The 27828-nt window shown below is 52.1% G+C and overlaps 1 protein-coding gene across 12 annotated transcripts; it reads left to right on the top strand.

Annotated features, from left to right (window-relative positions):
- On the top strand, positions 1 to 27808 carry POLA2 (DNA polymerase alpha 2, accessory subunit). 12 transcript variants are annotated; one of them, XM_085009914.1, is made up of 20 exons: positions 1 to 194; positions 587 to 775; positions 839 to 899; positions 3236 to 3360; positions 3865 to 3956; positions 4143 to 4200; positions 8734 to 8840; positions 12094 to 12287; positions 12887 to 12975; positions 14812 to 14967; positions 15708 to 15770; positions 16455 to 16497; positions 19826 to 19950; positions 20532 to 20570; positions 21353 to 21426; positions 24236 to 24344; positions 24869 to 24975; positions 26067 to 26126; positions 26397 to 26498; positions 27385 to 27808. In XM_085009914.1, the coding sequence occupies exons 4-19, from the start codon at positions 3277 to 3279 to the stop codon at positions 26482 to 26484; spliced, it is 1488 nt and encodes a 495-aa protein (XP_084866040.1). In that variant the 5' UTR covers positions 1 to 194; positions 587 to 775; positions 839 to 899; positions 3236 to 3276; the 3' UTR covers positions 26485 to 26498; positions 27385 to 27808. The 12 variants fall into 12 exon arrangements, with proteins under 12 accessions (XP_084866040.1, XP_084866034.1, XP_084866033.1 ...); XM_085009908.1 differs by having other exon boundaries at positions 26372 to 26498; XM_085009907.1 differs by having other exon boundaries at positions 12091 to 12287; positions 26372 to 26498.
- The last annotated feature ends 20 nt before the right edge of the window (positions 27809 to 27828 follow it).

Raw genomic sequence — 27828 nt, 5'->3', positions numbered from 1 at the left:
GATGCAGAGATGACGCGGGAGACAAGAGCAGGGACAAGACTTTCCTCTCCCGCGTGTTGGACACAGAATGTTTGAGACATTTGAAGGCACGTACACGCCACGGCCTGCGCACGAAGGCACGGACAAAAGGGTGACAAGCATACATCACAGAGCTTCGCGGAGCAGACGGTGGCCGGAAGAGTCATCCGCGACTGGTACAGAACCGCGGTTTCCATGCAGGGAGCGGGTGAGAGCGGGCAACAGCGCGCCCGCACCTCTCTTCTGAGCCCAGTAAAAGATGACTGCGCAGCCGCGGTAGGGCGGGCCGACCATCAGGCGCACACGCGCGATCCGCCGTGCAGGCGTTCGTGCGCACGCGCCCTCGGACGCGCGTGCGCGCGCGTAGTCCGGGAACAGAGAGAAGGAAGTCGAGGCGAAGGGGTGGGGTTGAGCGGGCCTCGCGCATGCGCGCGCCGTGCAAACCATTTGGCGGGTTTTTCCGGCCTGCTCAGTTCTCCCGTCAGAGATGCTCCCCGGTGGCTTTTAGGAAGTAGGGCTTTCTCCCCTAGAAGAGTGACTTCTCAAGATTTCTGCTCCCTTCCTTCAGGCATTTGGGAGCTTCGGGAAAAGAAGAAAATAAAAAGTATTTCTCTGAGACTGACGGCCAGGGCTTTCTGACCGCCTGAGGTCTTGGATTATTTGGTCACTTTCGGTCTCAGCCCCCCGGAGAGCGAAAGGATCGGAGGAACCGCGTCCTGCTCATCGATCTCCACGGCCGTGGGTTTCTTGGCGTCAGGTCGGAGCTGGGTGGGCTCGGCCCCGGCCCCCGTCCTGGGTCATCATGGCCGTGTCCGCCCAGCTCTTGCGGGAGGAGTTGCAGATCTTCGGCCTAGAATGCGAGGATGCTCTGATTGACAAATGTGAGTCCCTTGCCCCCTCCCCGGGCCCCAGCCCAGGCCCACGCTCTCGCTCCGTGTTCCCAATCGCCTAGAACCCAAAGGGAGGCGCTTCCGGGGGGTTGTGAGGTGAGTTAAACTGAGTTTTGAGGTTTGGCGTGTGGGGCCTTTGAAATGCTCACAGGGTACTGCTTGGATCCCAGCTCAAAGGAAAGAATATGAAGCACAATTTTAAATCGACGCAGTTTCCTAAAGGTGAAATTGGGACGTGCCAGGTTCTCATCTCCGAATTTGGAAATTGTTTAAGCCTCGATAACCAAGCAAGAGATGTTGGGGCTTTGAAATACAGCCTTTTCTGGCATCTCCCTTTCCAGCCTACACCTAAACTTCTGCTGATCCATCCCTTTTCATCAAAACTGTTTGGTCTGTGCAAGTATGAGTTTCTTGAGATGGGTTCATAAAATTGAATTTTAGCTGGGAAGGGACTTTAAGGAGACTGTGAGCTGTTCACAGCTGGAGAAACAGATAACAGAGAGTTCATTGGCCTGTCCCCCATTCCAGTGCTGCATTGCATTGGTTCATCTTATTGGTCAGGCTCCGGGGCAGTGTCCAGAGTTGCTGGAAGCCAAGTCTCGGGAGGTGTGGACGTTCTCAGTGTTAGAATCAGGATGATAGTGCATCTGCCTTAATCATGCGTCCACACATTGAACTTCTTTTTTTAATATATAAAACCAAAACACAAACATGTTCATTTAGGAGAGACCAGAATACTCCAAGTTCTGAAGCCCAGGGCATTCAAATGCTTCCTGAAAGGAAACTTAAGTGAGAAAGCCAAACACAGTTAAGAAATTTATTTGATGAGCTTGAAAGCAAAACCAGAGAAGTTAGTTGTTGTGTGAACAAAATTTGTAAAGGCTTCAGTCCAAGATGCCTGCTGCTCACATAGGACGACACTGGCGGTGGTATTGGAGTTCTAGCCCTTGAAGTCAGAATCGCTCACCTCGCTGGGATGTTTACATTGTCCGACAGTCATGCCGTATTTCCCTGGTCTGTCCACTTGGAGTCTCCTGATGACTCAGTGCCACCTTCTCCTTGAACATCTTCTGACCCGCTCTCACTCTCAGCTGATGAACTTCCTGTTTTGCTGAGAAAGTAGAACGAATTAGAAAACTTTTGAGTGTCCTTGTCACTCAGTGGGTTAAGGATCTGGCATTGTCACTGCAGCGGCTCAGATCACTGCTGTGGCAAGGGCTTGGTCCCTGGCCCGGGACTTTGCATATGCCGCACGTGCAGCCAAAAGAGAGAGAGAGAAAGAAAGAAAGAGACATGTATAAGCTACCACCACTGCTTCTTCCCACTTACCTGTGTCTGTATCATATTCCTTGCTTCCTTCCCATTACAGTAAGTAAATGCTTCATATTCCTAGCAGAAGCCACACCCTCCACTCAGGTCCATTCCTTGTCACTTTCTTTAGGCCATCGTTCAGTAATTCTCCCTTTTTTTTTTTTTTTTTTCATTTTCTGTTTTTCTCTCTCTAGGATTTTTTCCTGAGCAGCATAGAAAAGTGGTTCTTACCCCAACCTTTTAAATACTCCCTCTTCTCACTTCCCACTCCTGTCCGCTCCTTCCCAATTGCAGCAAACCTCCTAAACTTGCCTATGCTTGCGTCTTCCATTTTCTCCTCTTTAAGCCCATTTCAGTCAGCTTTTTCATCCCCCCCACTTCACTGAAACTACTCTGCTCAAGGTCATCAGTGACCTTCACCAGGCTAAAGCCGGGGATGCATTTTCAGTCCTCATTTGGATGAATAGCAGCATGTGATGCTCTTTATCGTGTCCTCTTTATTTTTTTGTCTCTTTAGGGCTGCACCCTACGCATGTGGAGGTTTCCAGGCTAGGGGTCGAAGGGGAGCTGCGGCTGCTGGCCTATACCACAGCCACAGCAACATGGGATCCAAGCCTCATCTACAGCCTATATCATAGCTCTTGGCAGCGCCGGATCCTTAATCCACTGAATGAGGCCAGGGATTGAACCCGCAACCTCATGGTTCCTCGTCAGCTTCGGTTACCCTGAGCCACAGTGGGAACTCCCAGGCTTTATTTTTCTGCAGAGCACATTTAACCATCTAAGGTACATATTTATTGTCTGTTTTCTGTCTTCCCCAGTGGTAAGCTGCATGAGGACAAGGGTGCATCTCTTTGTCGTTCCCTGCTGTATTCTCGAGCCTAGAACAGTGCCTCTAGTAGGTGCTGAATACATGCTGATGAATAACTAGGGGGTTATTTTCACTTTTCAAGATGAAAGCTACAAGAAGTGAACTAAGCTCTTACGTGTCCAATTCCCCCCCCCCCCCCCCCCAGTGGCGGAGCTGTGCGTTCTGTATGGACAGAATGAGGAGGGCATGGTGGGCGAGCTCATAGCCTTCTGCACCAGCACACGTAAGGATGGCCTCACCTCGGAAATCCTGAACTCTTTTGAGCACGAGGTAAGAACAGACGGTAAGCAAACGCACTGTCATCCGTTTCTGCTCTGTCGTGGCGGGAGGCGGGGGCAACGTGGCCGTGAGAAGAGTGTGGGCTCCGGAATCAGACCTGGACTCCCGTCCCAACGTGAGCTTGTGCAGACTACTTACTAGCTCCAAGCCTCCGTTTCCTCTTCTGTCAGTGGTTCACATGACCTCAATTTTTTATGGTTATTATAAGAATGAAATGAGGACGGATGTAAAGCACCTGAACCAAGTCCAGCAGGTGGTATTAGGTCTTCAACAAATAATTGGCGTTACTGCTAGGATTGTTATGTGTGTTAGAGAAACAGTCACACGTTAAGCTTTAAGTTTTAGTCTATCACGTGCATCTTCTTAATCCCTACTTTGAGGAATTTTATGTCTTTGATGATATTTCAAATGCCTGTTCTTACCGCATGGCTGTGGAAGACACCTCCTCTGCGGCTGGACAGTGGGATCATATATCCACTATCTTTTCTTCCTCAGTTTCTGAGCAGAAGATGGTCCAAAGCAAGGCCCAGTGCCTCCAAGGACAGTGGGCACGCAGGAGCCAGAGACATCGTTTCCATACAAGAGCTGTATCCTTTTCTGCTCCAGGTCTTTGTGTTGTGCCACATATTGTATGTTATCTTTTGTCTCTAGTTGTGCACGGAATCTAAAAACCAAAGAATAAATGTACCAAATATTCAGATTTCTTGTGTGCTCACCGCCTGCCTTGGATTTGGGGTGGAAGTGTATTGTTTCCCTTAACCCACTGCTTTTAGAATTGAAGTGGAGGAGGAAGAGGAGACCCTCTTGAACGCTTACACCACCCCCTCCAAGGTGCGTGCCCCATGTTTTGAAATTGCATTCTACGTCTGGCATTTTCTAAAAACATTAGCACAATCCTTGAAGCTCAGAAGGAGAAAATTAACCATTCTATTCAGTTCCAACTCCATTTCCACTTAGGGACTTCTTCCTTTCCATTCATGTCCATGCATAGATGTCTTAACATGATGGCAGACCTTGTGGACGTGTGGTCTTCCTGTTTCTTCAGTTAACATATTGTAACATTTTTATAAATACAATATTTCCATACTTACTCCTTTTCTTTAAATGGTTGCCTAGTTTTGTGTCAAGTAGAGGTACTATAACTGAATAATCCATCTCAGATGTTGGACCCCAGTTTGAGAGGGGAAAGAGGGGAGTGGAAAAGCATTGCCCTCAAAGCCTGAGTCAAAGACCTACGTGATCTTGGGTGAGTGGCTTTTCTCTCTCAGGGCTGCCTTTTCCTTTCCTATAAAACCAGGGTTCGGGAGTTGCTGCAGTGGGTTAATGATCCAGCTCGTCTCTGTGGAGGTGCCAGTTCAATCCCCAGCCTGGCGCAAGGGGTTAAGGGTATGGCATTGCTGCAGCTGTGGCGTGGGTTTCAGCTCTGGCTCGGATTCAGTCCCTGGCCCAGGAACTGCCATATGCCAAGGGTATAGCTGAAAAAGGACCAAAAAAAAAAAAAAAAATAGGGTTCATTCATTCATTTACTGAGCAGCTACTGTGTGCCAGGCACTGTATTAGACACTGGGTAACCTTGTGAATGAAATGAGTGCTCTGCCCTCAAGAGGCTAACAGGCAGCAGATCCTATCCTGTATCTCGGAGGGCTTGAAAATGAAACGAGTATGTAGCACCTCACCCAAAGCAGTGGATTCCATAGTAGTAGTTACTCTTTATAAAAAATAAATTTGTGGAAATCCTTAAACAGGGGTTATTAATCTTGCAAAGTAAATTACATTGTAAGAAAGAAGGTAAATAGTCTAGGTGTGCCCGTGGAGAGCAAGAAAGCAAAAATGTTCACAGCATTAGAGTTGACGGTGTTCTGGGGACTGACTCATGGTAACTCTGCTCTCAGTAGACTGACGTATCAGTCAGGTGGAAACGTACTTAATTTGCTGTTGAAGTAACATCCCTCTGATGGCTGAAATACTGTATCAAGGACACCCCATCCCTGCTGCAAAAGTACTTAGGAGGCTCTGGCACAGATCAGAATTCATGACCATGGAATCAGAGCTAAGAGAATTGTATTGAGATGAGCGAACAGTTTGAAATGTGCATCTGAGCCTTGCAGGAGGCAGTACGGGTCTCAGCTGGAGACATGAAAAATGCTTAGCACAGTACCTCTCATGTGGAAGCTGCTCAGCCGCTGTCAGGCATCAGTGCAGCATGAGACAGAACCAGAGCCCAGTGTTGGCCTTGCCCACCTAGACAGGGCCAAGGTCAGGCTTGGGGAAGGCAGTGAATGTGTTGCAGGGATGACTGTATCTGTGGTCTTAGCTTTTCACCATTAAATACTGGACCTGGGCACTTGACAGACCCTCTTTTGCCCCCATGCTCTCCAGAAATCTTCTAGTTGTAATTGGGCTCTCTGTGTATTAGCCTGAGGATTTGAAGTTCCCGTGCTGTTGGTGTTAAGCTTCCGTCAAGTGGATAAGCAGGCCTCCTTGACCGCAGTGGGGGTTTCTGTGTGGTGTGAGGATGTGAGACTGTGGTCCCTCTGTATTTCTCATAACAGGTGAATAAACCAGCACGTAAGGTTAGCAGCGAGTCTCCTGGGCTGGTTGGGGCGAGCATGTCCCTGAGGAGTGGAATGGAGCTGGCAGTCGGGTTTCAGCAGGAGGGCAGAGCTGACGGCTTCCAGGCTGCTCTTTCCCAGAGCCCCTCTGGCCGCCTCCTGGGAGCCAGACCTGGAGTTCTGTAGCCCACTGTATATTAGAAAGGTCTTTTGGGAAAATAGTTTGAGAGAATATATCAAGACCATAAAATCTTTGCCATCCTTTGGCTCAGCAGTCGTCCCTAATAAGAATTCTCTTCAAGAAATTATCCAACTTATGGGAAAAATTAGATGCGTGACGATGGGCCTCTCAGCATTATTTAGAGTCACCAGAGACCACAAATACACCCAGCAGGAGTTCCCGTTGTAGCACCGCAGAAACAGCCTACTAAGAACCATAAGGTTGAGGGTTTGATCCCTAGCCTCACTCAGTGGGTTAAGGATCCTACAGCTACAGCTCCGATTAGACCCCTAGCCTGGGAACCTCCATACGCTGCGGGTGTGGCCCAGAAAGACAAAACATTTTTTAAAAAATAGTTTTTTTTCTGTTTTTGTCTGCCCCCGTGGCACATGGAAGTTTCCGGGCAGGAATTGAAACCGAGCGACATCTGTGACCTACACCACAGCTGCAGCTACACCAGATCCTTAACCCACTGTGCCACAGTGGAGACTCTGATTAGAATTTTTTTATTTGGAAAAATATTGAAATACTAGGGAGGAATATACTTTTTTTTTTTTTGGTCTGCACCCATAAGCCAAAGTTTCTAGGCCAGGGATTGAACCCATGCTGCAGCAGCAACCTGATCCCCTGCAGCGACAATGCTAGATTTTTAACCTACTATGTCACAAAGGAGCTCCTTTTTTTTCCTTTTTGAAGAAGGATTTTTTTTTTTTTTTTTTTTTTTTCTTTTTTTTTTCTTTTTGCTTGTTAGGGCTGTACCTGCAGCATATGGATGTTACCAGGCTAGGGGTCGAATCAGAGCTACAGCTGCTGGCCTATGCCACAGCCACAATAACACCAGATCCAAGCCTCATCTTCAACCTACACCACAGCTCACAGCAACACCGGATCCTTAATCCACTGATTGAGGCCAGGAATCGAACCCCCAAGCTCATGATTCCTAGTCAGATTCATTTCTGCTGCGCCACGATGGGACCTCCAAGAAGGAATGTTTTTAAATGGTTATTGTATAAAGATGGTAGCATAAGTGTCTTTTTAAAATCTAGTTTCCATTCCAGCCACTTTGAATCTGTTCTTTCCTCTCTGTCTGCAGTCACCCCTGTAGGCAGCTTTGGTGGCATAACTTAAACACGCAGCCAGGAGGAGCCCCAGGGCAGGGAAGCGTCTGCAGGCTCCCTGGCCTCCTGGTTGCCGTCCAGGCGAGGCTTTTGTCTTTGCTTGGCCACAGTCAGTTGTCCCAGGCTCTGGGGGCAGTGGATCTGGATCTCAGGACTGCGGGGGACAGGGGATCTGGATCTCAGGATTGCGGGTTTCATCCTCCATTCTGGCGATTTCTTTGGAGTCTTGCTCATAAGCAAAACCCAAAAACAGAAGTGCCCAGCAATGAGGCGTTTGCTAAATTACTCTCCAAGTATGACCTCAACCGTGTTATCTGCCTGGAGTCACTCCCTTCTTTAATTTTGAAAATGTATAGTAGACTTTGCCAAAGTAAGTGGTAATAGTCCCATCCCTTGTCAGGCAAATGTCTCCATGCAGGTCAAAACCATACGCTTAGCAAAACGCACAGCTGTTCAAAAGCGAAGAGAGGTGGGGAAGGAAAGCCAACACATGAAAGATTTAACCGGGAGTTCCTGTTGTGGCTCAGCAGGTTTACAAACCTCACTTGTATCCATGAGGATGTGGGTTAAATCCCTGGCCTCACTCAGAGAGTCAAGGATCTGGCATTGCCATGAGCTGTGCTATAGGTTAGAGACATGACTCGGATATGGCATGGCTGTGGCATAGGCTGGCAGCCGCAGCTCCATTTCAACCCCTAGCCTGGGAACTTCCACAGGTTCGGGCCTAAAAAGCAAAAAAAAAAAGTGGGGGGGATTTAACAGGGCATGTCTCCTGCTTGGCAGTCCTTTGGGAGGGGATGTTGTTGGCATTTTCTCATAGTTGCCATCCCAGTGGAGACAGTATACTGATGCATACTGGGTTAGAGTTGCTGAAGATTCGCTGAGATAGTTCCTGGGAGATGGGGCTTTAAGAAGAAAGAACCAGGCCTGTCCTATCTGTGGCCTTCCCTGAGCGCCGTTCTGCCTTTCTTCCTCAGGAACTGTACACTTTTTTTTTTGTCTTTTGTCTTTTTTTAGGGTCACACCTGCGGCACATGGAGGTTCCCAGGGTAGGGGTCCAATCGGAGCTACAGCTGCCGGCCTATGCCAGAGCCACAGCAACGCAGGATCCGAGCCGTGTCTGCGACCCACACCACAGCTCATGGCAACCCTTAACCCACTGAGCACGGCGAGGGATGGAACCCACGACCTCACGGTTCCTAGTCAGATTCATTTCCGCTGCACCGTGACGGGAAGTGCTCTGCTGTTGTTTGATGAAGTGTCCTGTAAATATCAATAAGGTCAAGTAGGCCTACACCACAGCTCACAGCAGCACCGGATCCTTAACCCGCTGACGAGGCCAGGGATCGAAAGCGCCACCTCGTGGTTCCTAGTCGGATTCGTTTCAGCTGCACCACAGCGGGACCTCCGGAACTGTACCCTTCATTAGCACCTTGAGCTGGAGTGACGGGGCTCTTTCCTGTTTTGTTTCTAGGGTTCTCAGAAGCGAGCGATCACCACCCCAGAAACGCCCCTCACGAAAAGGAGTGTGTCTGCTCGAAGCCCCCATCAGCTCCTCTCGCCATCGAGTTTCTCCCCAAGGTACGGCTCATAATTAAGGCAGCCGCCAGCAGCAGGCCCGCCTCCCCTTTCCCCGGTTGTTGCTCAGCGTGACTTGGTGACCGTGGCTGGACGATCGCCGCTGCAGTGAACTGGCTGGAAAGCCCGCTGCTCCCTGCGCACCCTGCTCTCCCTCCTGTGTGGAAAGTTACAGTGTCTTCCGGTGGTTCAGGAAACTCACTTTCCACCCACTTTTCTGGGGCTCGTTTCTAGATCAGGAGCCGATATCTCCTACTGAAAACAGCCTGTCTATTCAGGAGTCTGGGACGCCTGCGAGTCTTGCCAGGAGAGGCAAATAGGTTTCCACCTGTTTCTGTTAATCCCTGTGTTGTTGGGTTTCTTCCTTTCTTTTCTGTTTTTAATCTGAAGTATTTACTTTTTAAAACAGAAAAGCATGTATCTTTGTCCATAATGTTGCGTAACCTGTTTTTTGTTCCTCGCTCCGGTTACAACTAGTTTCTGAGAGTTTTCTTGTCCCTGAATCTGCACCACCTTAATTGGTATTTTACTGCTGCTGCCACCTCTGCTCATAAATCCGCAAAGATCACATGTGACTTTTGGAAATCCCTAAATGACATGTCTTATGTGAGAGCGTTCCGTGGGGAGAGCTCTGCAGAGGAGAAGAAAGGTTTTTCGGTGCTGCCACATCAGGAGGAGGCTAAGGAGCCGCAGTGGTCGCCAGTGAGGGACGGGCTCACCACCAGCAGTCCCCTCTGGACTGGGCAGAGCTTCAGGCTTTCCGGCCCTGTCAGAGCAGAAAGGGGACAGCACTCATTCGAGGTGGACAGCCATCAGAGCCCGAGGGACAGTTTGACTTCAGTGTGGTCTGTTCCTGCTTTCGGGAGTTCCCACGCTGGCTTCTGAAGCGAGCTAGAAAGACTTAGAAGGTGGTTCTCGAAGAAGAGCCAGCACCACGACAGCAGCTCTGTTCTCTCACCAGGCAGCCCTTTGAAGCCTGTAGACCTGTCAACACCTGACCCCGAGTCAGAGTCTTGCCACGTTAAAGGGCGTCCCGTGGCGCTTCTCGGGTCGGAGCTGAGGTCGGCGTGGGCTGCCCAGTCATTTTTTCATGCACGCTAATAAAGCTGACATCAGAAACTGGTTTGTAATTCATGAAAGTAACTTCTAAATTATTCAGGTACAGGCAGCACTGGAGAGAGAAGGAATTAATTGAGCTCGTTTTCCGTACCGTCTGTGGAAAAGAGGAACGGTGGCACCCGTGGCAGTGGTGCCCACAGACAACAGGTTCCTGCAGAGTTTCGGGCATTAAATAAAGCCAGTTTTAGTTTGGCCTCTCTGGGAGCTGTGTTCACAACCACGAGAGGAGGAGGCCTCACTGTCCTCCCAGCAGATCGGCAGCACCGTGTGTCCTTGGAGGTGTCACTTATCAGCCAGGGAGGGGAAATACGAGAGCTTGTCCGTTGAGGCTGGAGCATGGGAGCATTCGTCCCAGCTGGCGGGATTCGTCACACTCCACCTCCTGGGCATGGGAAGCCGGTGCCGCTCATTTAACTTCATTCTGTTGCTGTTTCTACCTTGAACTCTCTTGTGAGGTGTTTTATCACATATATGCACAACAACTTTTGGTCTCTCCATAGTTCTAGGTTCTGATGATGTTCTAAAAATGCTAAAGGGAGTTCCCATCGTGGCGCAGTGGTTAACGAATCCAACTAGGAACCATGAGGTGGTGGGTTCGATCCCTGCCCTTGCTCAGTGGGTTAACGATCCGGCGTTGCTGTGAGCTGTGGTGTAGGTTGCAGACACGGCTCGGATCCTGCGTTGCTGTGGCTCTGGCGTAGGCAGGTGGCTACAGCTCCGATTCGACCCCTAGCCTGGGAACCTCCATATGCTGCAGGAGCGGCCCAAGAAATAGCAAAAAGACAAAAAAAAAATAAAAAAATAAAAATGCTAAAAATTCATAAAGAATAAATGGCGGCGTTGCCATTGTGGCTCAGTGGTAATGAACCCAACTAGTATCCATGAGGATGTGCTTTTGAACCCTAGCCTGAGAACCCCATATGCCACGGGTGTAGCCCTAAAAAGGCCAAAAAAAAAAAAAAAAAGAAGGAAAGAAAGAAAATAAATGGTCCTTGAAACTGGCTTTTTTGTTTTTGTTTTTTTCCTGGCTGTGGACCGCACATGTGGAAGTTCCTGGGCCAGGAACTGGATCCCGGCCACTGCAGTGACAACACTGGAGTCTCAGCCTGCCCCACTGCAGAAGAACTCTGAAACTTGCTTTCTAATCAATTCAGAGTTTGGGTTTTGTTTTACCCTGTTTAGTTTTAAGGCAGGAGAAGACCTTTTAAAATATGTCTGTGTCTAAACTCCTCGAAACACGTTTGGCATTCCTCAACCCTGCTCATTCCTGAAATTCTTTAAAGGTCCGGGATGTCCAACCCCATTAAACTAAAGAGATTTATAAAATGTGAGGCCAGGCTAACGTTTCTCCAACCCCCATTTCCAAAAGGTACCCTTGGAGTTCCTGCTGTGGCGAATTGGGCTAAGGATCCAGCGCTGCCACAGCTGTGGCATAGGTCACAGCTGTGGCTTGGATTCAGTCCATGCGGCCCGGGAACTTCCATAAGCTGTGGGTATGGAGGGGAGAGGAAAAAATAGCTCATTTTAATGCTCTCTCCTTTTATTTTTTTGTCTTTTTAGGGTCACACCCACGGTATATGGCGGTTCTCAGGCTAGGAGTCCAATCGGAGCTGTAGCCACTGGCCACAGCCACAGCAACATGGGATCTGAGCCACGTCTGCGGCCTACACCACACCTCAAAGCAACGCCAGTTCCTTAACCCACTGAGCGAGGCCAGGGATCGAACCCGCCTCCTTATGGGTGCTAGTTGGGTTCGCTCACCGCTGAGCCATGATGGGAACTTCCTCTCTGCTTTTATTTATTTATTTATTTATTTACTTATTTACTTTGATTTTTTTTTTGTCTTTTTTAGGGCCGCTCCCAGGCATATGGAGGTTCCCAGGCTAGGGGTCTCATTAGAGCTGTAGCCGCCGGTCTACGCCAGCGCCACAGCAACACAGGATCCGAGCCACATCTGTGACCTGCACCACAGCTCACAGCAACACCGGATCCTTAACCCACTGAGCGAGGCCAGGGAACGAACACACAACCTCATGGTTCCTCGTCGGATTCGTTCGCCGTTCAGCCATGATGGGAACCCCTCCTCTCTGCTTTTAGCTGTGAACCCAGTAATGCGGATGTCTTTTCTTCCAAGCAGTGCTACTCCCTCTCAGAAGTACAGCTCGAGAAGTAACCGAGGAGAAGTGGTTACCTCCTTTGGCTCAACCCAGGGGGTGTCCTGGTCCGGGAGAGGAGGAGCCGGTAACATCAGCCTGAAGGTCTTGGGGTGCCCAGAGCCACTAACTGGGAGCTACAAATCCATGTTTCAGAAGCTCTCAGACATTCGAGAAGGTACTTGTGTTTCCCTTTGAAATTCTGGGGGGTATAAAACCACCTGGAAGGGTTTTGAGTCAGTAACAAAGCTTCAGCGAGGCTGGTAGAACAGGTTTTAAGGGTTGAGTTTTTAGAGGCCCTCTGGGTGCATGAGATGACGGTCTCAATAATTCTCCGAAATCACATCACTTGGCTAAAGAAAAAAGCACTAGCCGTTTGTTACCCAGGAAGCACCTTCTGGACTGTCAAGGAAGCCAGTCAGGGTGCTAAAGGAAGCAGAGACGGTATGGCCTCTTCCTTGAGAAGGAAGGCTCTGGGGGTTGGGCTTGGCTGCCCCTAAACCTCCCTGATGGCCTGAGAGAGAGGAAGGCTGGGTGGGAGCCAGGCTGACTCGGGGACTGTGCCTTATGACCCCCTGTGGCCAAATGGAAGGCCAGGGTCAGCAACCAAGTAGCGTGAAGCGGGCTCGGGCTGCAGAAAGCACAAACCGGCCAGGGTCCTCGGCACCCTCCCCGCTTCTGTAGACCGACTGCCTTGAATGTTTGACCGGGTGCTGTATTTTCTCTTCTTGGCAAGTAAAATGTCTTAAACACGCTTTTTCCCCTCTGGGATTTCAGTTCTGACCTGTAAGATAGAAGAACTTGGCAGTGAACTCAAGGAGCATTACAAGATTGAGGCTTTTACTCCTGTTCTAGTCCCAGCGCAAGTAAGAGCTGTTCTAATAGTCCTTCCTAATTAATGTTGTCTCTTTTCATTGACGATCCAAACTCATCCTCCTTCCTCCTTTTCGCTAATTGTCTGCATTCTGGTTAGAACATCTATCTTGAATGAATTTGATAAAGTGGGTCCTTCCCTCTTTTTTTTTGTCTTTTTAGGGCCTCACCTGCAGCATGTGGAAGTTCCCAGGCTAGGCATCTAATCGGAGCTGCAGCTGTCAGCCTACACCACAGCCACAGCCACGCCAGATCCTTAACCCACTGAGCAAGGACAGGGATCGAACCTGCGTCCTCATGGATGCTAGTCAAATTCATTTCCCCTGAGCCACAATGGGAACTCCAAAATGGGTCCTTCTGAAGAAGAATTTGTAAATGCTCAGACTGAGAGCCTTAAGCATTCATGTGTCAGGATATGAGGACAACAGCAAGGCTAGGATTTCTAGAAACGGTGACTCACGCTTCCTCCTCTTTGCTCTGTCATTAGGGACCAACTGCTGCCAATAGTATCTTCACATCATAGTTCAATCTGGCATATAACCAGTGCTTTTTCTCTGGAACTTTTTTTTTTAATGGCCACACTCACAGCATATGGAAGTTCTGGGGCCAGGGATTGAATCTGAGCTGCAGCAACACTGGGCCCTTTAGCTGAGGATGGAACCCGAGGCTTCAGTGACCCAAGCACTGCAGTCAGATTCTTAACCCACTGCGCCACAGCAGGAACTCCTAGAACATATTTTAATCTAAGGGGAAATATGGTCTCAAAGACTCTTTCAGGTACCTCTGTCGTATGTTTGCATTCAGAGAGGAATGACCAGTTGGGGAAGATATGCAAAACCATGTCATTTAAGGAAGTTTCGGAGGGGTTGGGAGGAAGTAATGGAGGCCAGGATGCACGATCTCTTGGGGAAAGGTTAGGCTTCCTCGGTCTGCCCCCAGGAGTGGGAACAGGACAGAGGAAGCCGCAGCGAGAGAACTTGCAGCTCAGTTTAACGAAGAACTTCCTGTTAAGAGGCAGTGTGGTGTGTAGTTAAGGAGATGGCCCTGGAGCCACATTTCTGGGCTTCAAACCCAGGCCCCATCCACTCTCTGACCTTGACTAATTATCTAACCTTTTTGTCGCTGGTTTTTGTCGTAGGTAATAATATGGATGCGATAATAGTATCCACCTCAGGGTCGTTATGAAGATTAAATGAGTTAACGCCCAAAAGCCTTTGTGCCGGTGCTTAGTGAGCTCAGTAAATGAGAGTGGCGAGTAATAGTTGTCCAGAGACGCAGGGAGTGGGCTGCTGTGGGGGCGTGGGGCGAGTTCCCCTTCACTAGAGAACCAGGCTTAGGCAGCCACTTAGAGGGGCCCAAGCGTCAGTGACGGGCAGACTAGGTGCCCATTAAGAGTCCTTCCAGGAGTTCCTGTCGTGGCGCAGTGGTTAACGAATCCGACTAGGAACCATGGGGTTGCGGGTTCGATCCCTGCCCTTGCTCAGTGGGTCAAGGTTCCGTCGTTGCCGTGAGCTGTGGTGTAGGTTGCAGACGCGGCTCGGATCCTGCGTTGCTGTGGCTCTGGCAGTAGGCTGGCAGCTACAGCTCCGATTCGACCTCTAGCCCGGGAACCTCCATATGCCGCAGGAACGGCCCAAGAAATGGCAAAAAGACAAAAACAAAAAAAAAAAGAGTCTTTCCACCCCTGGGAGCCAGTTGCGCTGCTTGCGGTTGCCTGGGCCCAAAATGATGCCCCTCCGAGAAAGTGTGTGTTGTTGTTTGCGGTCTGTCTTGACCTTATCGTGTTGACCAGATTTTGAGGCTGTTGTTCTCACACGTACCTTCGGTAGGAGCCTGTCACGCTACTGGGCCAGATTGGCTGTGACAGCAACGGGAAGCTGAACCACAAGTCGGTGATTCTCGAGGGAGATCGGGAACATTCCTCGGGGGCCCAAATTCCAGTGGATCTATCTGAGCTCAAAGAGTATTCTCTCTTCCCTGGACAGGTGAGATCAGGCGTGTCTCCATCCAGGCGCAGGTGTGCTGTTTGCTCCGCAGCACGTGGAGTGGCTGTGACTCTTAGGAGTAACGTTTTGTCACTGGCCACTGCTCCTTGCCTTTGACCTCTGATGCCGTGAGGTTTACCTGGAGCACAGGCCCAAGAGCGGACACCGGTGTCGGAATCCTGACCTTCCCCCATACATTCCCGCCTTGGTTTTGGGATTTACCACCAGTTTCAAACCCCAGCTCCACCCTCCAAGGTGGCAATTATGGAGATGTTGGTTAGCCGCTCAAAGCCGGAGTGTCCTCCGCTGTAATGGTATAATCATTCTTACCTCATTGGAGCGTCTAACCCTAACCCTAAAAATGAGGTCACCCAAGTAAAGCGTAATTATTATTATGCTGATATAACCCCCTTGAATTGTTTTCTAGAAAAATACCCCAAGTTTAAAATTACAAAGTGAAACTATGTCTAGATACTCATGTTGCAACAGAAGAAAGGGTGGGGGAAAAACTGTAATTGCAATGTATACATGTAAGGATAACCTGACCCCCTTGCTGTACAGTGGGAAAATTAAAAAAAAATAAATAAATAAAATAAAATAAAATTACAAAGTGAAAGTACCTGGACAGCACTTTTAAGTGTATCAGAATGACTTGGTCCAGACCCTCCCGCCCCCCACTCCCACCCCCACCCCCGTTCATCTCCCCTGTCTTGCAAGCCTGTCTGCTGCCTGTCTTTCAGGTTGTGGTCATGGAAGGAATCAACACCACCGGTAGAAAACTTGTTGCCACCAGACTCTATGAGGTACCGGGGTCCCCCCTTCTCCTCAGGTTTGCTGCAGGCACAGTGTGTGCAGTTCTTTCTGCCCTAGAACCCATCCTTTGTAAGGGCCTGTTTATCTGCTTCTCAGTTCTCTGGCTATAGAGCAGGACCTACCTCTAGGTCAGGGCTTCACAAACTGTTCGCCTAAAGGGCCAGGCAATACGTGTTTTTTGGGCTTTGCCGGCCGTGTGGTCTCTGTTACAATGTCAGCTCTGCCATTGTCGCACAGAAGCAGCCCTAGACAACTGGTACACCAGTGAGCATGGCTGCTTGCCAATAAAAGTTTATTTACAAAAACAAGCAGTGGCCAGAGTTGGCCCATAGCTTACCAGTCCCTGCTCTGGCCCTAATCTTGCACAGATTTCCAGAGGATGCGAGGGAAAGTAGCGATACCCTGCCTCCCACCCTCACCTAGCAGGACACAGATCCTACAGGCGCACCTGTTCTGCTCCTGCTTTTTGCTTTGTTTTTTGAGTTTAGCCATGACCTCTCACCAGCAGTGTAGAAAAATGGCAAGACCATCAGCTCTGTGGGCTTTTAGCTCCAAGGAGTGAGACACCTGCAAACATGCCCTCATTCAGTGCCTTCCTTCCCCGTCCCCCCAAATTCCTGACCAAAGGTGGTACCTGGACCAAGACCTCACCATAGCTTGTCTCCTGTTTGCAGGGCGTGCCGCTTCCGTTCCATCAGCCCTCTGAAGAGGATGGAGGTAAGCTTTGCTTCAGACATTGTTTTGCTAACAATGAGGGTGGTGGGTGGGGACAGGGGTCCAGGAATGCCTTTCCTCGGGCCCCAGGGAAAGCTTTAAAGGCTGTTTGCTGGAACCCCCAGGGCAACCTCAAATTGGTGGATTCACAGGCCCTTTGAGAAGGCAGGGGTCCAAGCCTACCAAGTACCACCTGTGTTCTGACTCCGTCAGGCATGTCGTTTAAAGACTAATGTTTAGGAGTTCCCTGGTGGCCTAGTGGGTTAAGGATCTGACTCCAGTCACTCATGTGGCACAGGTTCGATCCCTGGCCCAGGCATGGCCAAAAAAAAAAAAAGATTGGTATTTAAAAGGCATCTGAAGGTTGCTTTGAAAGGGAAAAGAACAGCTCTTTTTTAAGAGCAGTAATTTTGGAAAGAATTTCTTTAAATGCCATGTGATGTCCTGGACTGGATCCTGGAAGAGAAAGGGGACTTTAGTGGAAAAACTAGTGACATTTAAATAAAATCAGCAGCTAAAGGTAATATACCAGCATTCATTCTTTGGTTTAGGCAAACGTGCAGAGTTACCTAAGATGTTAACGTCAGCAGATGCCAAGTGACAGGTGTACCTATGGGACCTCTGTACCACCTTTGGAACTTTTCTACAATTCCAAAGTCATTACCAAATGTAAAACTTACCTAAAAATCAGATGCATTTCTCAGAAAGCCTAGAGTCATACAGTAAAAGTAACCTAGGTGGGAAAAGACAAACATTTCAATCAACTTGGCTCCGGAACAATTCCAAGCATTTTTGTAAGCCAAGCAGAAGACCAGTGAGGATTAGCAGTGAGGCGACTGACACCAGCGAGCTGTTAACCCCCTTCCATGGTGCTGTCACGTGAGGGCCTTCTCAGAGGATGGAAATTGAGTTTATGACATGGTACAGGCTATCCGAAAATAAGTGTTTCTGGCAGCAAGAGTACTGGCGTTGGGTGGACTTTGGGTGATGAAGGGGACAGACCCGGCTGAGGTGCCCGGAGCCAGAGCTGTGCAGGGAAGCCTTTGGAAGGCATCGAATGGGTTGAGAGCAAGGTGTTGGGCTGGGCCCCCGTGGAGACATGGAGAAGGCCTGGGCCTTGCTGTCCTGGCACTCGCTGTCCCCTGGGCCTGACATCTGTGGGCTCCTCAGGACCAAAGTGAACTCTGTCCCCTGCCCCAGCACCACACGAGTCTTACTCTTCCCCTTGGATTCTCTCAGTTTGTGGCGTTGCCACTCTGGTGGACGGGCAGTGACCCTCGTCCCTGGAAGCCTGTGACTGTTACTCTGTCTCTGGCAAAAGAGACTTTGCAGGTGTGATTACAGTGAGGCTCTGGAGATGAGGGGCTGTCTAGGTGGCTCAGCGGAATCAGAGGGCCCTTACAAGGGGGGGGGCCAGGAGGCTGAGAGTCAGATAGAGTAGAGGTTAAGCTGGGGGTTTTGAAGGGGGGGGGGTGCGTGAGCCCAGGACTTGCCCAGAGGCGCTGGAAAGGGCGAGAAAACACTCTCCCCCAGAGCCCCAGCAGGAACGCAGGCCTGCCCACACCTCGACTTTAGGACTTCCGGCCTCTATGACTGTAAGATAATAAATGTGTGTTGTTTTAAGCCATGGGGTTTGCGGTAATTTGGTGCAGCCGTGCTAGGAAACTATGTTAGGAGGCCAGGGATCTTTGGATTTTGTTGTAAGTTACGGAACCTGATTCAGACTGAAAAGAGTTGGTTAGGGGAGATCCAAGTAGCTCGGAGACTGGACAGATGGCTGGAACCGGCTTACAACCCGGATTAGGGCCCCGGTGGCTCCAGAGGGTCCAGGTAGCAAGGATAACCCGACTCTCATCTGGGCACCTCCTCGGGGACAGGTCAGCACCAGCCTGTTTTGTCGTTGGTTCATTCACCTTAAGATTCCAGAACCCAAGGAGAGTGTGAGTGGCTTGAGCTGGGTCCCCTGCCAGCTGCTGGGCCGGGGCGGGGGGACAGTGCACCTGCTCTACAGCCCCGCCTAGACGGCCTTGCGTAGGACAGGCTGGTTCTCTGAAAGGGGAGCAGGTGCTGTGACGAAAAGGGAGCCGAAAACAAGCCCCTGTGCCCATCACACAAGAGTCCCGCATTCCAGCCTGTCGTCCTGGGTACTGTGGTGCCCCAGATTCTCCAGCCACTCTCGCCCCCGCCCCATCTGCCCCTCAGGGAGCACACCCAACCTCCGTGCCGTCTGAGGCTCCCAGAAAACTCCACTTACATGTGTCAACAAAGTGTCTAAAAGACACATCTCTATGATTCCCCTTAGATGAGGTTCCGAGAGTCATGAAAATCGGAGACAGACTGTAGGATGGTGGTTGCTGGGGGAGCGGGGAGTTCGTGTGCGATGGGAACGGAGTTTCAGTTTTGCAAGACGGGAAGGCGTGTGCAGAGGGTGTAATTGCACAGCCTTGAGTTATACTTACCACTGAAGTGTTTCCTTTAAGATGATGATGCTTTTATGTTATGTATATTTTGCCACAATTAAAACAAAAACAAGGGAGTTCCCGTCGTGGCGCAGTGCTTAACGAATCCGACTAGGAACCATGAGGTTGTGGGTTCGGTCCCTGCCCTTGCTCAGTGGGTTAAGGATCTGGCGTTGCCGTGAGCTGTGGTGTAGGTTGCAGACGCCGCTCGGATCGCGCGTTGCTGTGGCTCTGGCGTAGGCCGGTGGCTACATCTCCGATTGGACCCCTAGCCTGGGAACCTCCATATGCCGCGGGAGCGGCCCAAAGAAATAGCAAAAAGACCAAAAAAAAAAACAAAAACAAAAAAAACAAACCCCATTGGGAGGAAAGCTGTGGAAGCAATGCCACTTTGATCCGTTCTTTCCTGACTGTCCCTTCCCTCCTGTCACTCGTGCCCTGCTGGGAAACGTCTTTCGAGTTATAGTTATTTGCATACCTACCTCTCTGCCAGCTGACGAAGGATTTTTTTTTTTTTTTTCTTTTACTGGCTACCCCCATGACCTATGAAAGTTCCCGGGCCAGGGACTGACTCTGAGCCACAGCTGCGACCTATGCCACAGCTTTGGCAACGCCGGGTCCTTTAACCCACTGCACCAGGCTGGGGATCAAACCCGAGCCTCCACAGCAACCCAAGCCACTGCCGTTGGATTCTCAACCCTCTGCCCCACGGCAGGGACTGCTGACGGAGGATTCTTTGAGGGCAGAATGTGGTCTTGCTCCTCTCGGATTCCCGCATTGCCCACATAAAGAGACTCGATGCATCAGTTCTGTCCTTTTCCCACCATCCCAGGATCTTCTTGTCAGCACCTTAACACGCCTTTCGGTCTTAGATTCTGAGCAAATCATGGTCCTGGTGGCCTGTGGGCCGTACACCACGTCAGACAGCATCGCCTTCGAGCCCCTGCTCGACCTGATCACCGTCATCAACCGCGACCGGCCGGACGTCTGCATCCTGGTAGGGGCCCTCCTGAGACGGCTTCACTTGGGGAGGCTTCAGCCGGGAAACTGGGGAGTCGGGCTACGAACAAGGTCCGATGCGGTTCTCAATTAGTAGGAAGAGTGTCAGACTCCCCTCCTTTTAAAAAATATGTTTTAGTTCTTGGTCTACGTCTTCGGTAAGGTTTGTTTGGACAGGCTTCGTCCAAAGGCCCAAGATTCGGTGCCGCTCTTCATCGATGCCCCAGTTTCTTGCCTCTGTCTCCTCACTCCTGTTTTGAGCTCATCGCTCTTGAATTCCCAACGTACTGCTGCGCAGAGCTAGACTTCCTTTGCTGGGTTGAAAAAGAAAAGATCCCAGTATCGTTATGGGGCCCCAGTGGTCCCCTCATCCAGGGGGATGTGCTTCTGCCTGGGATGTTGGCCGGGCGCCCCCGTCCCATCTGCTCCCTGTCCCAGGCTCTAGGGAGGCCTCGGAGGGACAAGTGGACCCTGGGCAGAGAACTGCTTGCAGAGGGTACCCGAGGGCGCTCGCAGACATGTGCAGTTCTGATTTGTTCTTTTGGTACCTTTGTTCCCCCCCCTCGGGCTCATCTGCAGTTTGGACCTTTCCTGGATGCTAAGCATGAACAGGTGGAGGTAAGTGACCGGGCTGGGCTGCGGGAGATGCTCTTACTTTCACCTCCTGGAGTTTACCCTGCACCTGTAACAACTTACATGGGTGGCGGGGAGGGTGTGAGGGGAGGAGTAGAGATATCGAGTCCTGGTCCCCCTCGAGTGTGAGGCAGGAGCTGCGGGTCCTGGAGCTGTGCCTCTGAGAGTGCCGTCCTGGCTGCTCCAGCTCCGTGAGGCACATCTTGCTGTCCTTTGCGCATAAAACGCAAATGGCCCCTCTTGAGTTTCCCTTGTAGCTCAGTGGTAACAAACTCAACTAGTATCCGTGAGGGTACGGGTTCGACCCCTGGCCCTCTCAGTGGGTGAAGGATCTGATGTTGCCATGAGCTGTGGTGTAGGTGTGCAGACATGGCTTAGATCTGGTGGTGGTGTGGCCGTGGTGTAGGCTGGCAGCTGCAGCTCTGATTCAACCCCTAGCCTAGATCCATATGCCGCAGGCGCGTCCCCACAAAGCAAAAACAAATGGCCCTTCTGAGGACCTCACCTCCCTCTGTCTCGGGAGATTTGTACCTTCTCCAGAAAACCCTTCTTCCTCGTCTTTCCCTCAGCTACATTCAGGAGGATGAATTGTGCCCCCGTGTCCTTTCCTGCCCCCAACCAGACTCACTCCTGGAGGCCAGAGGGCCCGTCTTTTCCATCGTCGTGTCTCCTTCAGCTCCTCACTCAGCAGCTGGAGCCCAGCGTCACCGCACGAGTGAATAAGCAGCAGTTTACCCTGTAAATCTGTCTTTTTTTTTTTCTTGCAGAGCTGTCTACTGACAAGCCCATTTGAAGATGTTTTCAAGCAATGTCTGCGAACCATTATTGAGGGGACACGAAGGTCAGATTTCCCAATGCTGGACAGAGCCTCACACTCCTAAGCTCCTCCAGGGCCTCCCATTAAGAAACTGAAACTGTCCAAAAGTCACGGTAGTTCCCATCCTTTCATCCTTTGAACTCAGAGATCAGATGGAACTCTTGAACTTCAAGTGTGTAGATGCCAGTGAAGAGGCATCTCTTTAAAACACAAAGATAAACACACTTGAAAGGAAAAGGCTGCACAGGCTTTCTTTCTTCCCTTGCTCTTTCTTTACTTCCTTTTCTCACTCCCTTTTGGGTAAACCCATCTTCCGTGGGAATCTTCCCAGGCGAGGCTGTGTTGGATGACTTACACAGCAAAATCCTGGGGCCTAAGGTCTTGTGAGAGTGAGCGTTTGGACCCAAGTCCTTCCCTGAGGCCGTGCTTCTCTCATTTCATGGGCTTCGTAGAAGCTCTCGAGAGGGTAGAGGTCCTGAGTCCTCGCCGCAGACCCAAGGACGGGCTCTCAGCGGCGAGGAGCCACGGGCGGCTGGGTTGGGAGGAAAAGCCTCTGCTCCAGGAAGGGCCTAAAGCCAGAATAGAAAGGTTGTCAGGAAGCTGACGCCCCACTTCCTGCCGCTTCCCTCCAGCACCAGGGTTCGAGAGGAAGTCGTGTAAGTCCTGGATCATCTCCTCTGGGAATTGTCCGCCCTGTAGCTGAGCTCATCAAGAGCAAACATTCCCCAGGCTAAGCCTTTAAAAATAAGTCCGCAACAAAGGTGGTTTTTAAAACAAGATGTATGATCTTCCGCCCGTGGGCCGTGAGAACTGATCCCAGAGTCAGTTAGCTGTGATTCAACCTCCTTGTACCAGCAGCGTGGGCCAGTGTCATAGGCCTCTCGGAAGGACGGGGGAAAACCCCCTCGCTGACCCAGAGTCAGGGGACTTGAGTCACGCCAGTGCCAGCCGGCCGCTGGATCTGCCCCCGCTCCAGTGAGATGTCACAAGCGCCTCCCTTCTTCCCTCCAGGCTGGTTGTGACCTGGAGATTGGCAGACCCTAGCAGGTGTCCCTGGTTGGCCAGCCCTTGGTCCCCTCCGGGAGAGGCAGGGACTGCGGGGGCAGGGCCCCAGCACCGGCTGGGTGCTTTCCATTTGAGATTGGGTTCTGTTTTGGGTTCCTCAGCCCTTGTGGTATTGACAGCAGCGGCACAAACAAAGAACAAGCCCTGCATTGTTCCCCGGGGTGAGCGCCCAGCACCGCCAGGCACTTTCATCTGCGCGCCAGGGGGAGGGGGCTGCCCCGCCCTTCCCAAAATTCGGCCCTGGGGGGGGGGGTATTTTTATTCTGAGAGGTCAGAAATGCAACGCATTAAGCTGGTTTATCAGTGAAAACCAGAGCCTGCGAGGAAGCACTTCCTCCCTCCCTAGAGCCCAGCGGAGCTGAGGGAGCGGCCAGGACCCGCCCACCATGATGTATGAGGTTGTGCAACGCTCAGCATAGTTGGAATTTTCTCTCGCTCCCTCCCCCTGCAGCCGCTGTATAACCCTGAGCACCGGGGCCCTTTCTTCCTTAACCATTGCTCTGCCAGCGCCTGCACGGAAACAGGAGTTCCGTCTCCTAACGGCGGCCAGCTGTGCCCCTGCCCCTTGTGTCCCTGGGGACCTGGAGCTCGGACCGTCCCCTTCCGGTCACCCCCAACCCGTTTGCCGGACTTCAGCACCCAAATAGGTGGACTTGGGTAGTTACAAGGGACTCTTCTTTTTCTTTTCTTTTTTACGGGGAACCTTTCCATGTCAAAGGGACTGTAAGTTGCAGGCACAGTACCTTTGGTCTCAAGAGTCTGACTCTGCCGCAGAAATCTCAGTCCATGCTTTGAGCAGGCATGGCAAACACACAATAAGTGTGACAACAGTCACCAACGCCTTGATCCCACTTGAGGAGACAGCTCCGTATCGTACCTGCACAGGTACCTGCCCCTGCCTCTGCAAAACCACAGCATTTTTAGCAGGAGAGGGCGCTAGACGTGAGAGCCCCCAGAGTGACATGTTCCGCCTGTTTGGTTTATCATGGGCCCCTCGGCCATGGACAGCTGCGGGGACAAGGAGACGGAGGTATCTCGCCCCTTTCTTTTGTGCAGGGGACAAAGGACTGGCCCCCTGAGTCATGGGGTTTTTCTTCCCTTGTGTGTTGTAACTCTAGAGATTCTCCTCCTGCCTCCATCAAAGGAAACATCTGCCATCTCTGCTTTTACTCCTGCTGGTAGACACTGCTTTCGTTTTTGTATGGCCGTCTGCTGAGAAATAGAAACCCAGGGCCCTGATTTCCCCAGAGAGAGGGGAGGGCAGGCTTCCGGAAAGCCGGTCGTGTCCCCAGACCCACTTAGCAGCCTGTCCCTCCCTAGGGAAGAGCCCCCAGGCAGGGAGGCTACGTGACGCCTCAAAGCCACATCTGTTCACACGGTGTGAAGAGGCAGAACTTTGGCTTCAGTCTGGCTCTGAGGATTTATGGTCACATCTTTATCTTTCTAGATTTCCTGGCTCTCAAATCCTTTCCCCCCTTTTCTCCCAGCCAGTAGCCCCCTTCCCCTCCAGAGAGGGGAACACACGTCACGCAGTCAGGAGAAAGCGCTCCTGGGTGACCTGAGCCCCATCAAAGCGGTTGTGTGTCCACGGGGACAGGCCGCCTTTCATTCCCGCCTCCCGTGGGGAGCAGCCCCTCTCTTCATAGAGGAGTTCCCTCCTGGAAGTCCTCCTGGAGGTGGGGTCTGGGGTCAGCCCTGTCCCCTGAAGTTGTCACCCAGCTGTTCTGACTCGCCCGCACGCACCTTCCTTCCTCCTCTGACGATGCAGCTCCGGCTCCCACCTGGTCTTTGTCCCGTCGCTGAGGGACGTGCACCGCGAGCCTGTGTACCCGCAGCCTCCCTTCAGCTGCTCTGACCTGCCTCGAGAGGACAAAAAGGTACCAGCGCTCCCCCCAATCAGCACCTCCCAATCAGCAGGCAGCCAGAGTCCCGTGCACCAGAGGCGACCCCGCTCTGCCCACAAGTGGGTGGGAGTGCCCTTTGGAGGCGTGCATGGGGCCTGCTTTCTCATAACAGGCAAGTGTGGAGTTCCTGTCGTGGTGCAGCGGAAACAAATCCGACTAGGAACCATGAGGTTGCGGGTTCCATCCCTGGCCTCACTCGGTGGGTTAAGGATCCGGCGTTGCTGTAAGCTGTGGTGTAGGTCACAGATGCGGCTCGGATCCAGCATCGCTGTGGCTGTGGTGTAGGCTGGCAGCTGTAGCTCCGATTGGACCCCTAGGCTGGGAACCTCCATATGCCGCAGGTGCGGCCCTAAAAAGACAAAAAATAATAGTAACAGGCAAGTGGGTAATTTTCTGTGCGTTGGCTTGGTCTCCTCAGCCCTTGGAGACACCCTGCTGTCACGGGGAAGAAGTTTCTGGCTTCAGTGTGCAGACGTTGTCCCACCTTCTCATTTCAGCGAGTGCAGTTCGTGCCGGAGCCCTGCACCCTCTCGGTAAATGGGATGATCTTTGGCTTAACGTCCACCGATCTGCTGTTTCACATGGGGGCCGAGGAGATCAGCAGGTGAGACGTGTGTTTCAGTCCAGCAGGCAAGACGCAGCGCTCTGGATCCTGGTCCTCTCCTCGGCCAAGGCTGCTCGGCTGAGTCTGGAGCAGGCATCCTTAGGGCAGCACTTTCTGCCAAACCCTTTGGCCATTAGGTTTTTTGCCCCAAGGGGAGCCGGTGGACGCATGTGTCTCTGTCACCACTTGTCTCCACAGTATGTGAGACACTGAAGAACCCCATCCATTCTGTCTTTGCACTTAATTTATAGTCAGAGAGGTTCATCTGCTTTTCCTTTTCTTTTTCCTTTTTTTTTCTTTCAGGGCCGCACCTGCAGCATGTGGAGGTTCCCAGGCTGGGGGTCAAATCAGAGCTACAGCTGCCGGCCTCCACCACAGCCACAGCGACGCAGGATCCGAACCGCATCTTCCACCTACACCATAGCTCGCAGCAACACTGGATCCTTAATCCACTGAGCGAGGCCAGAGGTGGAGCCTGTGTCCTCAAGGATCCTAGCTGGGTTCATCCCTGCTGAGCCACGGCCACGACGGGAACTCCTCATCTCCTTTTCTTCCTTTGCCACATTCGTGACCTAAATAAGATGTCCCTGCCTACGGAGGGTGGCCCTGAATTTGCCCTGCAGGATATTTCCGCCCCCCCAGAGCCGTGCTTAGCTCTGTTAGCCGAGGACCAGAGCTGAGGTTTGGCGGTTCGGTTCTCTGGGGACCCGTGATGGGAAGGCGTGGGGACACTCGCGTGTTAAGCGAGACAGGTGTGTGCTGGTTGGCTCGGGTTTGCGGCGCAGGGGTCACCCGGCTCCAGCTGGCTGCGCGCCCGTGCAGCCTCGGCGGGCTCTTGCACAGCGCGGGCCCGGTCGCGGCTGCCTCGGCCCGATCACAAGGGATTCCTGCACTTGCCCCTCTCAGCCCAGGGTCCTGCTCAACAGCCCGAGCTGTTTGCAGGCAGGTCTTTAAACTGCCCCAAAGGTACCTTCTTGTCACACGCCTTGGCCATGTCCCTTCTCCCCTGTTTAATAAATTGTCCCCACAGAGAAACGGGCGCTGAAAGACAAGTTTCCATGTGCCGTTTCTCGCCTTTCCCCCTTCCCCAGTTCTTCCGGAACTTCGGACAGATTCAGCCGGATCCTCAAGCACATCCTGACCCAGAGGAGGTGAGCCCGCTCGCTGGAATGGCCGTGAGCAGAGTGCGGTGGGGTCTCGGGGCTCTCACGCACTTGACCGGGAGAGCCTTCCCCAGACCACTGCCAGGGAACCCCACGCTGCGGTGACAGGCCCGTGTTCCGTCCCCCAAACAGAGGGCGGGGAGAGACGGTCTGGGACAGAGACGGTGACACGGGGCCCCATCTGGGGAGGTGCCCAGGTCAGCTGCTGCTGACGGCCTCTCTCTGCTCGGCAGCTACTACCCGCTCTACCCTCCCCAGGAGGACGTGGCCATCGACTATGAGCATTTCTATGCCCACGCACAGCTGCCCGTCACCCCCGATGTCTTCGTGGCGCCCTCAGAGCTGAGGTACTTTGTGAAGGTAGGGTTTGGCTCCGCTGTCACCCCAAAGCACCAGACCCAGTGTCTGACCTCCCCTTCGGGACCGCCGCCCCCACTCCCCGCGGCTCCGTGATGGGGACAGTGGCCTCGTTCCTTGGAGGAGGTGGTGGGACTAGAAACAAATCTGTCAGCGAAACGCTGAGGTGTGCAGCGTGTCCCCCCCACCCCCAGCCCCTGCCCCCCGAGCGTGGTCCTCAGGCAGCCCAGCCCGGCAGCTAGGAAGGCCCTCAGACCGTGGTCCGCAGGTAACTGGGGCTGGCCTGCCCTCCCCGGATTTCTGAGGCGACCTCCAAGCCGCTCTCGGTCACCTCATCTCTTGCCAGAACCCGGTCAACCTCAAGGGGTGAACTTTTTTCCTAATGGGAAACAGAGATTGAGTTTGTCTCCAAGTTTGGGAGCCAATTGTCACTCTGCCAAGTCATTTTCTTTATTCGTTTCAGAGACTCTAAAGGTATCCAGAGTTTTCTAATAATTAACATATCTGCCTGAAGGTGTGTTTTCTTGCCTTTGTTTCCATTTTATAACATCCTCTCTGGGGAGTTCCCGTCCTGGCTCAGCAGTTAACAAACCCGACCAGCATCCATGAGGACAAGGTTCCATCCCTGGCCTCACTCAGTGGGTTCAGGATCCGGCGTTGCCGTGATCTGTGGTGTAGGTTGCAGACGCGGCTTGGATCCTGCGTTGCTATGGCTCTGGCGTAGGCCGGTGGCTGTAGCTCTGAGTCGACCCCTAGCCTGGGAACCTCCCTATGCCTCAGGTGTGGCCCTAAAAAGACCAAAAGAAAAAAATCCTCTTTGGGGTCTAACTCTTAGAAGGTGCCCACTTTTCCACATCAGCCCTAATGGTTTTGGCCTTTCCTTCCCCAGGACATCCTCGGCTGCATCTGTGTGAACCCCGGGCGCCTCACCAAAGGGCAGGTGGGGGGCACCTTCGGCCGACTCTACCTCAGGAGGCAGCCAGCCGGCGACGGGAGGCGGAGTCCCTGCGCTGCTGCCCAGGTGGTCAGGATCTGAGGCCAGGCCCCTCGTCATGCCCACGTGTGGGCCTCACAGGCACTGAGAGCCCCGGAGTGGCCCTTCGACAAGATGCCACCTGCAGAGGGAGAGGAGGCAGCCCGGCGGCGAGGAGAGGGCTGCGGGCAGCTGGACCCCGACTCTGAGTCAAACTCCCCTGGAAGAAAGCTGTTGGTTCCCCTCGGACACTCGGAGTTGGAAGGGAACGCCAAGGCTCTGCAGATGCCGACATGAATCGGAGAAACAACTTTTGGAGAAATAAAAATAAATTCTGTAACTTCTGAGTCTAATCTTTCT

The sequence above is a fragment of the Sus scrofa genome, chromosome 2 (genome assembly GCF_054392235.1).
Source record: "Sus scrofa isolate SSC_HxYL_T2T_F1_AM1 chromosome 2, Sscrofa_HxYL_maternal_Yorkshire_Landrace_v2.0, whole genome shotgun sequence".
In the NCBI taxonomy this organism is placed as follows: Eukaryota; Metazoa; Chordata; class Mammalia; order Artiodactyla; family Suidae; genus Sus; species Sus scrofa.
Note: the sequence above shows the minus strand (reverse complement) of the source record. Positions and strands in the feature narration are given on the sequence as shown.

Bases quoted from the DNA above. Each gene is read 5' to 3' on its own strand.
- POLA2 (XM_013994107.3), top strand. From the start codon at position 821: ATGGCCGTGTCCGCCCAGCTCTTGCGGGAGGAGTTGCAGATCTTCGGC. The intron at 12,976-14,811 runs GTAAGAGCTGTT...TACCTTCGGTAG, and splicing joins CTGTTCTAGTCCCAGCGCAA to GAGCCTGTCACGCTACTGGG. The intron at 16,498-19,825 runs GTAAGCTTTGCT...TTTCGGTCTTAG, and splicing joins GCCCTCTGAAGAGGATGGAG to ATTCTGAGCAAATCATGGTC.